The sequence below is a fragment of the Choloepus didactylus genome, chromosome 5, assembly GCF_015220235.1.
Source record: "Choloepus didactylus isolate mChoDid1 chromosome 5, mChoDid1.pri, whole genome shotgun sequence".
Lineage (NCBI taxonomy): Eukaryota > Metazoa > Chordata > Mammalia > Pilosa > Megalonychidae > Choloepus > Choloepus didactylus.
In genome coordinates this window covers 90,378,003-90,392,482 of record NC_051311.1, presented here as the reverse complement: position 1 = coordinate 90,392,482, position 14,480 = coordinate 90,378,003, and the positions used below count along the sequence as shown (strand labels likewise).

General features: G+C 37.0%; 1 protein-coding gene across 2 annotated transcripts in view; it reads left to right on the top strand.

The window, feature by feature from the left end:
• Positions 1-6,174, top strand: part of LHFPL3 (LHFPL tetraspan subfamily member 3) — a 580,909-nt gene extending 574,735 nt beyond the window's left edge. Inside the window, exon 4 of one of the 2 annotated variants that reach the window (XM_037836463.1) lies at positions 3,828-6,174. Coding sequence is in view for 1 of the 2 variants with exons in the window: in XM_037836462.1 (XP_037692390.1) it covers positions 3,828-3,856 (29 nt within the window). In the remaining variant the exon portion in view is untranslated. The remainder of the gene's footprint in view (positions 1-3,827) is intronic. The other variant, XM_037836462.1, reaches the window with a different exon arrangement.
• The last annotated feature ends 8,306 nt before the right edge of the window (positions 6,175-14,480 follow it).

Genomic DNA, 14,480 nt, shown 5'->3' with positions numbered 1-14,480 from the left:
AAGGCTGCCAGCATCTGGGACATTTCTGTCACATGGGAAGGCACATGGCTGAAATCTGCTGGTCCTTCTCTCCAGGGTTTCATTGCTTTCAGCTTCTGGCTTCAGTGACTTCCTCTCTCAGCTTCTGTGGGTGCCTCTCTGAATTCATCTCAGCTTCTTTGGGGCCTCTCTGAGCCCTCTGGGCTTTTTCTGTGTGTCCTTTATCCTCTTATAAAGGACTCCAGTAAGGGATTAAGACCACCTTGAGAAGGAGCTAAGATGGCGGCATAGAGAGGCATGGAAGACTGTTAGTCCCCCCTGGGACAATTCATAAATGACCAAAAAACTAGTAAATAACCTGGAATAACTGTGGGGATACAACCGTGACTGTCCACTCATCATCCACCAACCTGAATTGGGAGGAATGCCCAAGATTGCAGCATAAAATCTGTAAGTAAAAACTGCAGACCAACGCCTAGAGCCGAGAGCACCTCCCTCACAGAAGCCTCACGGTGCTAGAGAGCAGAACTCTCCAAACAAGCTAGTGTACCTCAGCCCAGGTCCAACTGGAGTTTTACTGTTAACTGCTCAATACAGACAGTGAATCCCCAACAAGCAGACAGAGGCTTTTGGTGACAACTGACCTTGGGAGAGTCAGAGGACATATCTGTCTCAGGATGGGGAGCCCAGAGGATTGGGTGCTATCTCTGGCTGATGGGTGAATCTGGGAGCTTTCTGTCCCTTTCTCTCTCTATGGAGAAAGCCTCAGCCATTTCCAGCCCGCAGCGCTTTGCAGTAAAGAAAGCCTCAACCATTTTAAAATCGCACTTTGACCAACAGAGTCAGAGAAACAAAGAACTTATTGATATGCAGATGACATGTCTGGAGGGGGCATAGCTTCCCAAGAGGAAAGGGAGGGACCCAGCTCTACTACCTGCCTTACTGGAACCAGACCCCAAAGCCTGGGGAAGGAGAGCCACGGGCCACATCCCCTTACACCAGCTGGTGACAGGCTGACAGTTGCACCTGCCAGGCAGAAAAGCACAGGATGTGTCAATCCTCTAAGAAAAACCATCAGAGAAACCAGATACTGAATATTCCCTCCTTCTGGGACCTCAGCCTGTCCTCATCTGGGAAAACCTTATTGGGGTGGCCTAGGAGATCAGATGCCTAGACAACAGAAAACTACAACCTACACTAAGAAAAACAAAGTTATGACCCAAAGGAATAAATGTACACTTCAACTAAGATACAGGAATTTAAACAACTAATGCTAAATCAATTCAAAAAGTTTAGAGAAGATTGGCAAAAGAGATAGACTATAAAGAAAATACTGGGCATACATAAGGCAGAAATCAAAAGTTGAAAATAACAACTAGCAGAATCTATGGAAATGAAAGGCACAACACAAGAGATGAAAGACACAATGGAAACATACAACAGCACATCTCAAGAGGCAGAAGAAAACACTCAGGAACTGGAGATCAAAACACCTGAAAGCCTACACATAAAGGAGCAGATGGAGAGAGACAAGAATGAAAAAATATGAGCAACGTCTCCAGGAACTTAAAGACGAAACAAAATACAAGAATGTACGTATCATTGGTGTCCCAGAAGAGAAGACCACCTTGAATGGGGTGGGACATATCTCAATTGAAATAACCTAGTCAAAGGGTCCTACTCACAGACATGACTCCCAGGAGTGTGAATCTCTTTGGCAATGTGAGACATGACTCCCAGAGATGAACCTGGCCCTGGCATCGTGGGATTGAGAAAGCCTTCTTGGACCTGAACGGGGAAGAGAAAGGAAACAAGTTTCAGTGGCTGAGAAATTTCACGAGTCAAGAGGTCATTCTGGAGATTATTCTTATGTATTATATAGACATCCCTTTTCAGTTTCTAGTGTATTCAAATAGCTAGAAGGAAATACCTGAAACTGTTGAACTGCAACCCAGTATCCTTGATTCTTGAAGACGATTGTATATAGCTTACCCAGTGTCACTGTGTGATTGTGAAAACCTAGTGGCTCACACTCCCTTTATCCAGTATATAAACAGATGAATAGAAAAAAGGGGACAAAAAGTAAATGAATAATGGGGGGACAGGGAGTTCTATGGGATGTTTGGGGTGTTCTTTTTTTATTTTTTATTTAATTTTAATACTTTGTTATATCCCACATTAAAAATATGGATTATAACATATACATAGAAGTGAAAACTTTCCAAGTACAATTGGAAAGTTTGCTCTTTAACAAATAATTAAAAAGCAAATTTCAAAGAATGTTGTCACAGTTCCACTGTTTCAATTATTTCCTTATTGTGAAATATATGTGCAAAAAGATAATAACTTTCAAAGTACAATTTAACAAGTAGTTATATAGGAAATTTCCAAAAGTTATGAGTTACAGTACCTTCCTTTCAGTTACTTCCTTATTGTGAGATATAACATATATACAAAAAGGTGATAACTTTCAAATTACAATTTAACAAGTAGCTATAGAGCAAACTTTATAATTTTTTTTGTTTTTGTTTTTGTTTTGTTTGTTTTGGAGTAATGACAATGCTCAAGCATTGATTGTGGTGATGGATGCACAGCTATATGATGATGCTATGTGCCATTGATTGTATATTTTGGATGGATTGTATGGTGTGAGAGTAGGTCTCAATAAAATTGCATTCTTTTTCTTTTTTAAAAAAAAGGTCCTATCCACAATAGGGCTGCACCCACAGGGATGGTTTAAAAGAACATGGTTTTTTTCTGGGGTACATAACAGCTTCAAACCACCACAAGGACCATAAACTGAAGTATGGGCTATTTGTTTCTATTACAATTTGTTTCAAGTGTTCTGTGATACAAAGCAAACAGACTGTTTCCTTCATCCCAGATATGCCACACCACAGCCAGCTAGGGCCCTTTAGCCATTCTCACAATATATAAGGTAACTTTAAGCCCTGGTTAACATGCCAACATCTATGAAAATCATCCAAGGACTGGAGTTGATCCTGCTATTTGTGGTCTAGTTGTGATGATACAGGCATTGTCCCTGGTCGAGAATAGAAAAAGCAACTATCCCCTGAAAATTTGGCCTAAAGAAAGAATTAAAAAGAACAAATAGAGCTTTATGTGCAAAGAGGGTCATTATTAATAATAACATTTGGAAACCTACCTACATATCTGACAGTAGGAAAACAGTTGAGAATGGAATATTGAGAATGTAATGGAGTATTATGCAGCCCTAGAAATGAATGCTGATGATGTAGACAGTGGAAATGTAGAAAATTGTTTTTAATACAGTGTTAAAAATGTTATCTATACTGTGATTACAGTGATAAAAAATAGGTGTATATTTAGATAAGGACTGGAAAGAAACATGGGAAGAAAGCATTTGGCGTCAAGGTGATTAGATTGTAGGTGATTCATCATTATAATAATTTCTTTTGTAGCTGTTATAACTTTGAGTGTATAATAAATGAATAAAAATTATAAAGAAAAGGAAAATACTCGAGACAATTTTCGTGCCAGGCAGAAAAGTCAGCGATGCTTGAGATCATTCAGTGTTCTTCCTTGCTCCTTCAAAGCAGCCTGTAATCTTAACCCAGATGGAGGAAATACACATGTATTCTGGGGTTTGGGGAGCCCCCCTGCATGGGAAGACTGTGCTGTGTGTGTTATAATGGAACAGAAACCTCAAACTTTTCAGTCATCTTTGGTAACAAATCTAAAATGTATTTGAACTATTTCTTGTGGTTTTTCCGTAACGAATATTGTGCACTAAAACCTTGCTGACAGAAAGTGATGCATTTTCCTCTCTCTGTCTCTCTCCCTTCACCCTCCCACTCTTTCTGCAGTTCTGCTAAGCCAATATTCTCTAGAATGAGCACAAAACAAATCGAACAGCTAAACAAATCGAATAACAGCTTTTGTACATCAACATCAAGAAGGAAGACGCTTAAGAGAGATTGGAGTAGAGAGATGAATACAGATGAGAGCAAAAGATCCACTTATCACAGCACCTTCTAAACGTAGATGGCAGAGATGGGAGTGATTTTCTGGAAACAGATGTGATCACAGATTAAACACCAGCTCACTGGAAACTGTTATTGAGTAAGATCAGATAACATTCATGAGAAATCACATTCAGGAAATATTTTAAGGAAGGGGAACATAAATGTGCTAGAATTAGCATGTAAAATCTATGTACTGAGATTTGTAAACTGTCTTTTTTTAATTAAACTGAAAACAAAAAGCTTTAATCTTTCAACATCATAAAAAAGGCAGTCAGTTCTAAATAATTCCTATCTCAATAGCCAAGAGGCTGATCAAGCATCACTTATGGAGGAAGCATCTTAGAAAATGCCTCTGAATGTTTTCATAGAGACATGACCTTCGATTCCCCATCTCTGCCACTCATTTATTTCACTGTGTAATTAGTTATAACCACTCAGTTATTATGAGATGTAAAGCTTCAAACTTTTTACTGAGTCTGTGTTTTAATCTATCCGTACAAGTTATTACTGAGAAAGTGTTTGACATACTATTACTCCATCAAGCTGTATATTATAGGAAGTACATCTTTACATCATAGATTTCCCAAGCAACATAGATTTGCCTATCTTTCAGGAAACCGTATCAAGGAACTCTGAAAAATATAGAAAGCTCATTGTCAACTTTGACGCTCACATGTACTATATAGGCTGCTATCAAATAATCACTTTTTTCTAATTCTCCTTAGTATATGCATAGAAATTTAATGTACTTTATAAATAGGTATCTAAAATAGCTCTGATTTTTTTTCCATTCTTTTACCATACATGTGATTAGAAATCCATATCCCTTATTTCCCTTACTGTCAGGCACTCATTTTTGTTTAAAAAAAATTCATCCCATCAAACCTATTTCTAAATGATAGTAAGTGGTACTAACAAAATAAATAATTTAATAGCCTTAGAAATAAATGAATATATACTTACACAAGTCAGAGAAACTTAGTAGGAATGAGTTGCCTTTTTGTTTACTAATGTTGACTTCAACAGCACTCAAATGTTTTGTGTTTTTTGGGTTGGTTGGCATTTGGAAGCAGTTACAACTAACCAGTTGTCTTCAACAATCTTTTGCTCCCAGGCTTACCCCGCCATCGCCCTTAGCCCATTTCTGGCCATGATCCAACAACAGAAACATACTTAACATTGAAATAGCTGATTGCCTGAGAATGAGCACAAGCTACAATGTACATGCAGAGATGATCAGTGTAAGCAAAGCCATGTTCTATACTGAGCAGAAAATACGGACATATAGAATGCCTTGATTCATAGACTGATAATTAAGATAAAATTATCAGATATCACTGAAACACAGAACAAATTGGATAACACCAGAAGTGATACAGATAATAGTTGAGTTCTCTTACCCTCTATTAGAACCCTGCTCCAAGAGCCAAATGTTTTTGGTACCAGCCACCTTTTCACCATAAACTGGATTATGTTTCAAATGCTAAAAGTATATTACAGGTGTGCCTCAAATGAGTAAAACCCAATTCACAAAAATGTACATTTTCTAAAGAAATAAATTAAGGGAATACTTATTATCCGTAACTAAAGTATTAGCCATTCAGGGGTTATTTGTTGCTGTAAGTATTAACTCTCCTACTACATTCAAAACACTGTACTACCACATTTAATTACACACAAACTTTTCAATAATTCATCTTTTATTTAAAGGGATGGTACCCTCTCTACTTTATCTACAATAAAAACAGAAGGTACTGGCTTTCCCTAATCCATGCAAAATACAGATTCCATAGGGAGTCTACGTCACTGATAATGAAGTTAAAAAAATGAAAAAGTACTTCCTATCCACATGCAAATGTTTTTTTTAAAAAAAAAAGTTTTTGCCATAAAACTTAGTACAATTTAGCATACCACAGTGCTCTGAAGATGGTCATTGACATTGTACCATTTGTACATAGGTAATACACATGTAAATCACTAAATGTTAAGTATTAGAAGTATGTTTTTATCTTTTTTAAAAAAAAAAAGTGACTCCCTTTCTCATTCTGTTCTGTTGTATTGGGTCCAAAAGTTGTGTGTAATTTTTTTAAGGTCCAGGAAATGTAAAGAAAATTTGTTGGAATATTTGAATTTCTGTAAAAAAAAATAATAATAAAAATAAGATTTTGTTACTTAAAAGAATTCTTGGTGGTGTGTCTTGGTGCTGTGTCACACATTCAGTGCATTTAGTGGCTGTCCAGTGATCCAGTGACAGGTGGATGGTTTGACTGAAACAACTATCTTAAGAAAAATCTCCTTGCAGCTGGATTCCATAATATTTGTCAACAGCAGACATTTATTAGCCAGGTAGGATCCTCATGACCAAGATCTTCAAAGTGTCTTCTGGCCAAATTTGATATACCTCAAGCTAAACCTTCGTATACCCAGTGGAATGAAATGAGTAAGTGAATAGACACTAATCAAGTAAAACTCGACCTAAAACATCCAATTAATTGCTTAATTTCTACTTTGCAGATTGAAAATAGCCACTTGTACCTCTGACATGAGCAACCCTTTTGCAATAGTTCAAAAGGGTCTGTGTGGGTTCTAATCCCAAATCCTTTGCTTACTGTTTGACTCTGAACAACTCTAAGCCTCAGTGTCCTCATCTGTAAAGTGGACATAAATAATAATACCCACCTCATAGTGTTGTGAGGATATAAATTTTAGAATCATTGTGCTTGACAGGTAGGAGATATTCAATAACTATTATTCCTACCCCTGCTGTAGCAAGACATTGAATGAAAAAAAGGAACATAAAACACAACCTCTGCTCTAAAACTGCTGAAGATATAATTGGAGCAAAGTTTGAAAACTCAAATGCCCACAGGGACCATGTAGAGATGTAAATTAGTAAAGCAGCTGGGTTAGGGAGATAACAGAAAGGAGTGGAGCTGCAAAGGGAACAGTAGCCAATACTTAGCTTTAGTCTTTCAACAAAATATGTCTTGTGTCTCTACTATGTGCCAAGAACTGAGAAGATAGTGCTAAACCAGACCAACAAGTTCCCTGCTCTTGTAGGTCTTACATTCCTGTAGGGAAAGACAGTCAATAAAGAATAAAATGCCAGATAACAATAGGTGCCCTGGACAGAATTAAAACAGGATGATGTGACAGAAAAATGGGGTGGCCAGGCAGAAAGGCCTCCATGAAGAAGTGGCATTCAAAGTGAGACTCGACAATAATAAGTCAGCTATGTCAAGAAAGAGGGAAGACCATGCCAGACATTGACGCCACCAACCTATAGCGCTAAGACAACCACAAGCCTGAGAAACAAGAAGGTCCAGTGGGGGTGGGGGGAGGGAGGCTGAGCTGAGCCAGGCATGAGCTCCAGGCTTTGTGGCCAGGATGGTCTGCATGTTTTTAAAGTGTGAGAAAAAGCCATTGGAAGGTTTTAATTTTACATTTTAAATTACTCTTGGCTTCTGCTTCTAGTAGTATGAACTAGATATTCTAAGTAGCCCTCTTTGTACAATACTACTAGCTCCTGGATAAATTACAATGAGCTCATTTATAAAGCACAGCTGCACAGCTTAGCTTGCAAGAAAGTAAGAGAAATCCCAAAGGCTTTATAAAAGAAGGGGGAGCAGAAAAGTGAGTGTGAAGTAAAAGCAACTGCAAACCATGAGGTTGCGTGAAGGCAAATCCATGTATCAGTTTGGAAATGGGAAACTAAGCCTCAGGCCACTGCATGGAGGTGAGCTAAATTTGGGATTCCCACCCTAAACCAGGACACTTGGAGATGGATACAACCTTAGGCAAGGATGGCCCAGAAAATATCTTCATGCTAGCAAAGGAATCCTTTCGAGAAACCTGTCTCCCCACTGACTATAGATGAGAAAATATTAGAGTAATTGTCATCCTCTGAAACTTGTAACCACAGGTATATCCTCCAAGTCAGGAATTCAAATTTACACTCTCCATGTGGTCAAGGAAACCCCAAGCCAAGATATTAAAGAGCTTGTTGGGGCCCCTGCTACCTGGCAGATAGAAACACACATCTCTGGAAGAAATAATCCTTAATAGGCCCCACCAGTTCAACAAAGTATGCACACACAATGAAAAATTATGACATACACACACACACACACAATACACACACATATGCACACACAATGAAAAATTATGACATACACACACACACACAAAAAAAAAAACCATGACAGAGTCAGCAGAAGTAACTAACAATAAGTTATTGCCCTTTAGACTTTAAATATTGGAATTATCAGATATAGAATATAATATAAAATAATCCTGTGGAATATGTTAAGGAAATAAAAGATAGTATCTAAAATATGAACAAGGTAAAGGGTCTAGCAGTTACAACCAGATAGAACTGAAGAAAAACAAATTCATAGGAATGAAAGGTACAATTGAAATTTAATACAAGGTGTAAATTAAATTAGGCATAACTGAAGAGAGAATCTGTGAACTAGAAGACAGATCTTAAAGAAATTGCCAAATGCAATACAGAAAGCCAAAGGATTGGAAAATGGCAGAGGTTAAGCAATAGAGAAAATACATACGTTCAGAGTTCCAGTAAGAGAAATAGAACAAAGTAGAGGCAACACTTGAATAGAAAATGGCTGAATGTTTTTCATAAATGATAAAAGATATGAATCAACACATCATACAGGAAGCACAACTGAAATCAAGAAAGATAAATAAGAAGTAAAATCACACAAGAGTATAAATATAGACCCAAAACAAAAGAACTATCTTAAAAGCAACCAAAGAGAAATGAAATACCACTGACAATAAATCCCAGACTCATTAGCATAACATATTCCAAGTGCTGAGGTAAAATAACTGTCAACCTGGAATGTGAAAAACTATTTCTTAAAACAAAAGATGAAATACAGTCAGTTTTTTCAGAAAAACAACAACAGGGGCTTTACCAATAAAAGACCTACATTTAGGGAGTTTCTGAAAATGAGCCAAGAAGGAAGGCTTGAGATGCAAGAAGGAATACAGAGCGAAGAATTTAGTACATATGTGAGTAAATCTAAACAAAGATTGTATAAAATAATAAGGTGGCAATTGTTAAATTTGTGGGACTGAAAAAAAAAAGACAACTAAAATACTGGATAACAATAGCATGTAAATTAGGATAAGATTATCAGAGTCTAGAGGATTTGTGTTAATCAGGAGGAGACTTAAAATATAGATTAGCTTCAACAATAGTAGCTAGCAATTGATATAATGTGAAAAGCATGTGTATTGGTTCATTTAATCCTCATAACAATCTTATGAGTTAGATACTATTGTTATCTCCACTTTACTTTGGGACAGGGGGTTAAATAACTTACCCAAGTTTGCACAGCTGGTAAGCAAAGAGCTAAGTCCAAACCAGGTAATATGGCTCTAAAATCCATGTACTGAACTACACTGTATGCTGCTTTTAGAAAGTTAAAAATAAATGATAAAATTTTAAAGTAAAAGATAAACTAGAAGATACGGTTTCAAACAAGCTTGGAGGGAGGTGTGTGGAATAAGAGAACAAAGGAAAAAAATCACAAAATCAATACAAAAGAAGGCCTCCCAAAAAAGAGGAAAAAAAAGAAGCATAAAAAAAGCAGATGTAGAAAGCACAATATAAGATAAAAGAAATAAGTCCAAATCAGGTAACACAATACATGTAAGTAGTGTAAATTTATTAGTTAAAGGAGAGATTGTGAGATTGGATTTAAAAAACCCGTCTATATACTATTTACTATATAGGTGGTCAATGCACAATGATAAACATTTCAACTCACCCAGAAAATGTTAAGCTTATATGCATGTCATGGCCCAAGAGGGCTTTTGTAGCCAAAAGACTAAAGAAAGCACTGGACACATTCTGAGACATGAGCTTTATTTTGGGGGCTTACCTACAGGGTGGGAAGTTGGTACCACGTTGCCCTGAAATCAGGAACTGCTCTGAATGGCAGCAGGTTCAGAGATCAACATGAAGATACTCACAAAAGCAGGGGATGCCAGGGAGTGGTTTGTAAGGATTCAGTAGGAAAGAGGGGAGGATTATAGATTATTTTGTAGCCTCAGGGAGTCTCAGGGAGGAGGTAGTTTCAGGTATAGATTACATTTAGCCCCTGATTTTACAAGGAGAATAGGTCAAACCTTAACTGTCCTAGGTCAAGCAAACTCCTGTGAGCAGTCTTCAAGGCACTTGGGGAAAGGCGCTGGGCTCCAGGGGCTCCCACAATGCATGTAATAAGTTAGCTTCAAAATACACACACACAAAAAAAAAAACAAAAACATAGAATTACAGGGAGAAGCAGATAAATCCACCATCAAAATAGGAGATTTTAATACCTCTCAAATTGATAGAGCAAAAAGACAAAAATGTTAGTAAGCATAAAGATTTGAAAAAATCAATTATTTTATTTAATTTGTTATTTTAATGGCATACAGAAATGCCAAACTTGTACCTGCAAAATAATAAAAATGCTTCACATAAAATCTTGTTTTACTATTGTTTCTTTTCTATTATAAATTGTCCTATATCTTATTCTTGGTGTACATACTTACTTAAAAATTCACTGAGCTATACAATGAAAACCTATGTAATTTATGTGTGTTAGACTTCAATTTTTTTTAAAAAAAATGAATATTCCACAAAGAAAACAACTACCAAACTTTCAAAGAACTGATTTGTAATCTAGTACAATATTAACCATAGATTAGAATGAGATAATGCTCTTCCAACTCACTTTTGAGGCTAGTCTCAACATTATTTTAAAAAAAGCAGACAAGGAGAGTATGAAAAAGGAAAACAGCTCAATCTATATTCTAAAAGAAACAACATTGAGACGAAATGAGAAAAACCATATGATCAATGTGATAAATGCAGGAAAACTATTTGATAAAATTCAAAACCCAGGTATGACAAAGCAAAAATTAAAGACCAGCAATATGAACAAATTTCCTTTACCTGAGAAACAGTTTCTACCAAAAATCTGTATTTTTCTTTTAGTGGTAACACATTAAAAGCAGTCCCTTTAAAATAAGGAAAAAGACAAGTAAGCCCACCATCAGTACTGCTACTCAACATCGTATTATCTTAGCCAGCTGAGTAAAATAAGAAAAAGAAGTATAAGAATTTTACAAGTAAAAACAAAACTGTCATCCTTTGAAGATTATAATTGCCCTCCAAAAAAATTCTGTTTCCCTAAGCAGGTTTCCTCCCTTGTCATGCAGCCCACGGCAATGCAGGTGTCACTGGAAACTGGAGCCCGGGGACTCAGCACCAGTATGCTGCTTACGGTGCCGTGAGTAATACAGTCCTTTGTCTCTGACTGAGGAGCCTCACGTCTTCTGCCAGCATCAGTGAGACTGACAGGCTAACTCGTTAATTTACAAGTAGGGCAAAATCTCAGATTCTTCACAGTTCTTCACAGTTATGCATAAGGAAAAAAAAGGAAATTAGATATCTGACTCACACTGTACACAAAAATCTACTCCAGATGTATTAAGGACCTAACTGTGAAAGTCAAAATTTTAACTTTTAGAAGATGACATAGACAATTTCAGAAAAAGAAATGATTTCTTAAACAAAAGACCACAATCATACAGGAAATGATAAAATCAACTAGATTAAAATGAAAGACTTCTCTTTATCTAAATAGCCCTTAAAGAAAACTAAAACAAAAAGCCACTTGATTTGGCAATTATGGAGGTTACTGGTGATATTGATAAGAGCGATCTTGGTGAAATGGTAGAAATATGAGCAGTGGGTTGGGGAAAGTGTTGGAAATAAGGAGATGGACACACCAATATAAACAATTTTTACGATACAAACAACTTGTCAAATGAATCTGAGAGCCGGGAGCTTCCAACATTTCCAGTTTCTCAAGACAAGACAAAGATGTTTAGTACTATTAATTGTTGGATAAGTTGGTATATTTTTAAACACAGTGCAGGCCAACATTGTGAGGGTCAATAAACATCTAGAGGTCAGGTTCAGCCACTGTGTCATGAGTGTCTGACTTCTGTTGAAACGATGTACTCTCAAACCTGCTAAGGGAGGCACGAGGGAGACACACACCAAGTGCTGCAGGCCCATTGCGGAGTCTGGAAAGGGTGGAAAGGATGGGTAGGCACCATCTAAAAGGACCAAGGAGGAAGGCAAGCCTCAGATGAACTATCCCAGGGTCTAGGCTGGGGGAGTGGAAGCAAAAATTGTTAGCAAGCTCTTTTGGCTACAAAACCTATCCTCCAATTAGCACTTACCAACGGTAAAATTTATGTTTTGATTTCCACTTGTCTGACTTCTGTGTGATCTTTCCAGTTGGTGTTATTTAACTAATAGGGCCAGATTGTTTGTGGCTTTCAATTCTAGCTACTTTGAAGTTTGGATTTTATTCTGCAGTCAATGGGAAACACTGAAAGTTTTTGAACAGGGAAAGGAATAATCAAAATGCAACTTAAGAAGATTAATTCTTCAGTGGTAAGTAGGAGAAAGTCAAGCAAGGCTAGGTTAGAAGCAGAAAGTCCACTTAGGAGAATCTTCCACTAGCGGAAATGGAGACCAAGAAGTAAAGACTGATTGGATGTGATGGTTGAGGAAGAGGGAGAAAACAAAAATGATGCTCAAGTTTCCAGTCTACAGAATTACATAATTACTGGAGAGGGGGAGTAGGTCAGAAATGGGATTGGATGGACTGACATTGACAGCCAGTATTTGAATGGAACCATAGAGTTTCCAAGTGCTTTATGTCCGTTATCTCATTTGATCCTCATAACAACCCTGTGAGGTATTATGCCCATTTTACAAATAAGGGATCTGAGGCTCAGAAAGACTAAAAACTTTTATTATAAGGTCACAGGAGATGGTCTTGACTCCAGAAGTTCTAAGCCCTTGATGCTTGACAATGGTTTTCTGGTAGACATTGGTTGTTCTTTGTGGAAATGTGTTCATAAGATGTTCAGTACGGAAAGGTAGCCCAAACCTCTATTTAACAGTTAACCTACATGTGCCTTTCAAAAGCCATGTCCTAAAACTTCTGTTTCTTGAAGAGATTAGCTAGAATTCATTTCTGATGCTTGTGCTTTGTGATCTTTCTAGAAGAGACTAATAATTATATATGACAGCTAGAGGGAAAAAAAAAGAATTAGTTTCTAAATCCATTTTCCATTTTGGAACACTTTGCATCCAGGTGCAAGTGTACAGCCTTCTCTGAAATAAAATATAAATTCTCTCATTGAGGCAGGATACCAGTTAGATCATTAAAATTCATACTGTGAGAGCCAAACCTTGGTGAACTGAGATAAGTAAATGCACTTACCTCACCTCTCACTGCCTGCTGCCTGCCCTCTCAAGCAAAAGATTGGGAATTCCTTTCTAATGGATAGAAGATCTTTCTATCTTCTCAATCACAAGGCAACAGGCCCAGCAGTTTGGATGTCAAACCAAACTATTGGTCAATCTTAGTTTCCTGAAATATTTAAGTACTGTATTTTTCTCTGGTATTCACTGAAAGGAACTTCCCAAAGGACTAAATTGAGAGATTTGCAATTACAAACTAAAGGCTGAATGTTAGCCAAACCAAAATAAAGAACTGAAAAAATATGTATATGGATGTGATGTTATCTTGCTTATGCAAAGGTTCCCAAGAGAAAACATCTGCTTAGAACTTTGGTTTCCTCCAAAGACAGAATTTCTAAAATTTGGGAAGCAGCTTTCTTTATACAAAAGCAGTTATATTTTCCAGTTCTTTTGCTTTAACAAAGCTTGTGAATCCTCTTCCAGGTGATTAAATTCCATTCTCATTTAAATAGGTTTGCCCTGATCAAGTCAAAATTAAAGTGCTTTCCCAGAGCTTAATTTACTATATAGGTCGTTGGGAGCAGTTGGATTTTTAAAATTTGATTTGTACTGCCATCTAGTGGGTAAATTACTTTGCAAATTTCATGTAGGCCTATTGGGTTATCTCAAGGACAATGTAGTATGATATTTTGAATTTACAGTGTATTTTTTCAAATATGTAGAGAGACCTACCTCCTGTGCACAACATACAAGGTCCCCCAATATATCTTCCAGGTTAAAAAAATTATTTTAGGCATAAATATGGAAAGGACTCCCAGGGGAGATCCTCTTAAACACAGACTGTTGAGCTCCTTACATTTTTAACTAGAATACGTTTTTTACCTATATCTTTGGTTTTGCCATCATTATCCTACATAAATACGGTAGATTCCCATTATTCGTGTTAGTTATTTTCTATAAAGTTGCTGCAAACAATGAGTTAGCGAACCCTGAGCCATTGCTCCTAGGGAAAATACAGAGTTAGACCCCTGCCAGCCTCTGGCACATTTTTGCCAACTGAGCAGTACATGAACTTACTTAATGTGTGTTTCTATTTAAAAAACTTTCTTTAATATGTATTAACATTGAACTCATGGCCAACAGCACTCACACCTGAACAAAACTTATCTAACCCACGTATTTTCTCCATA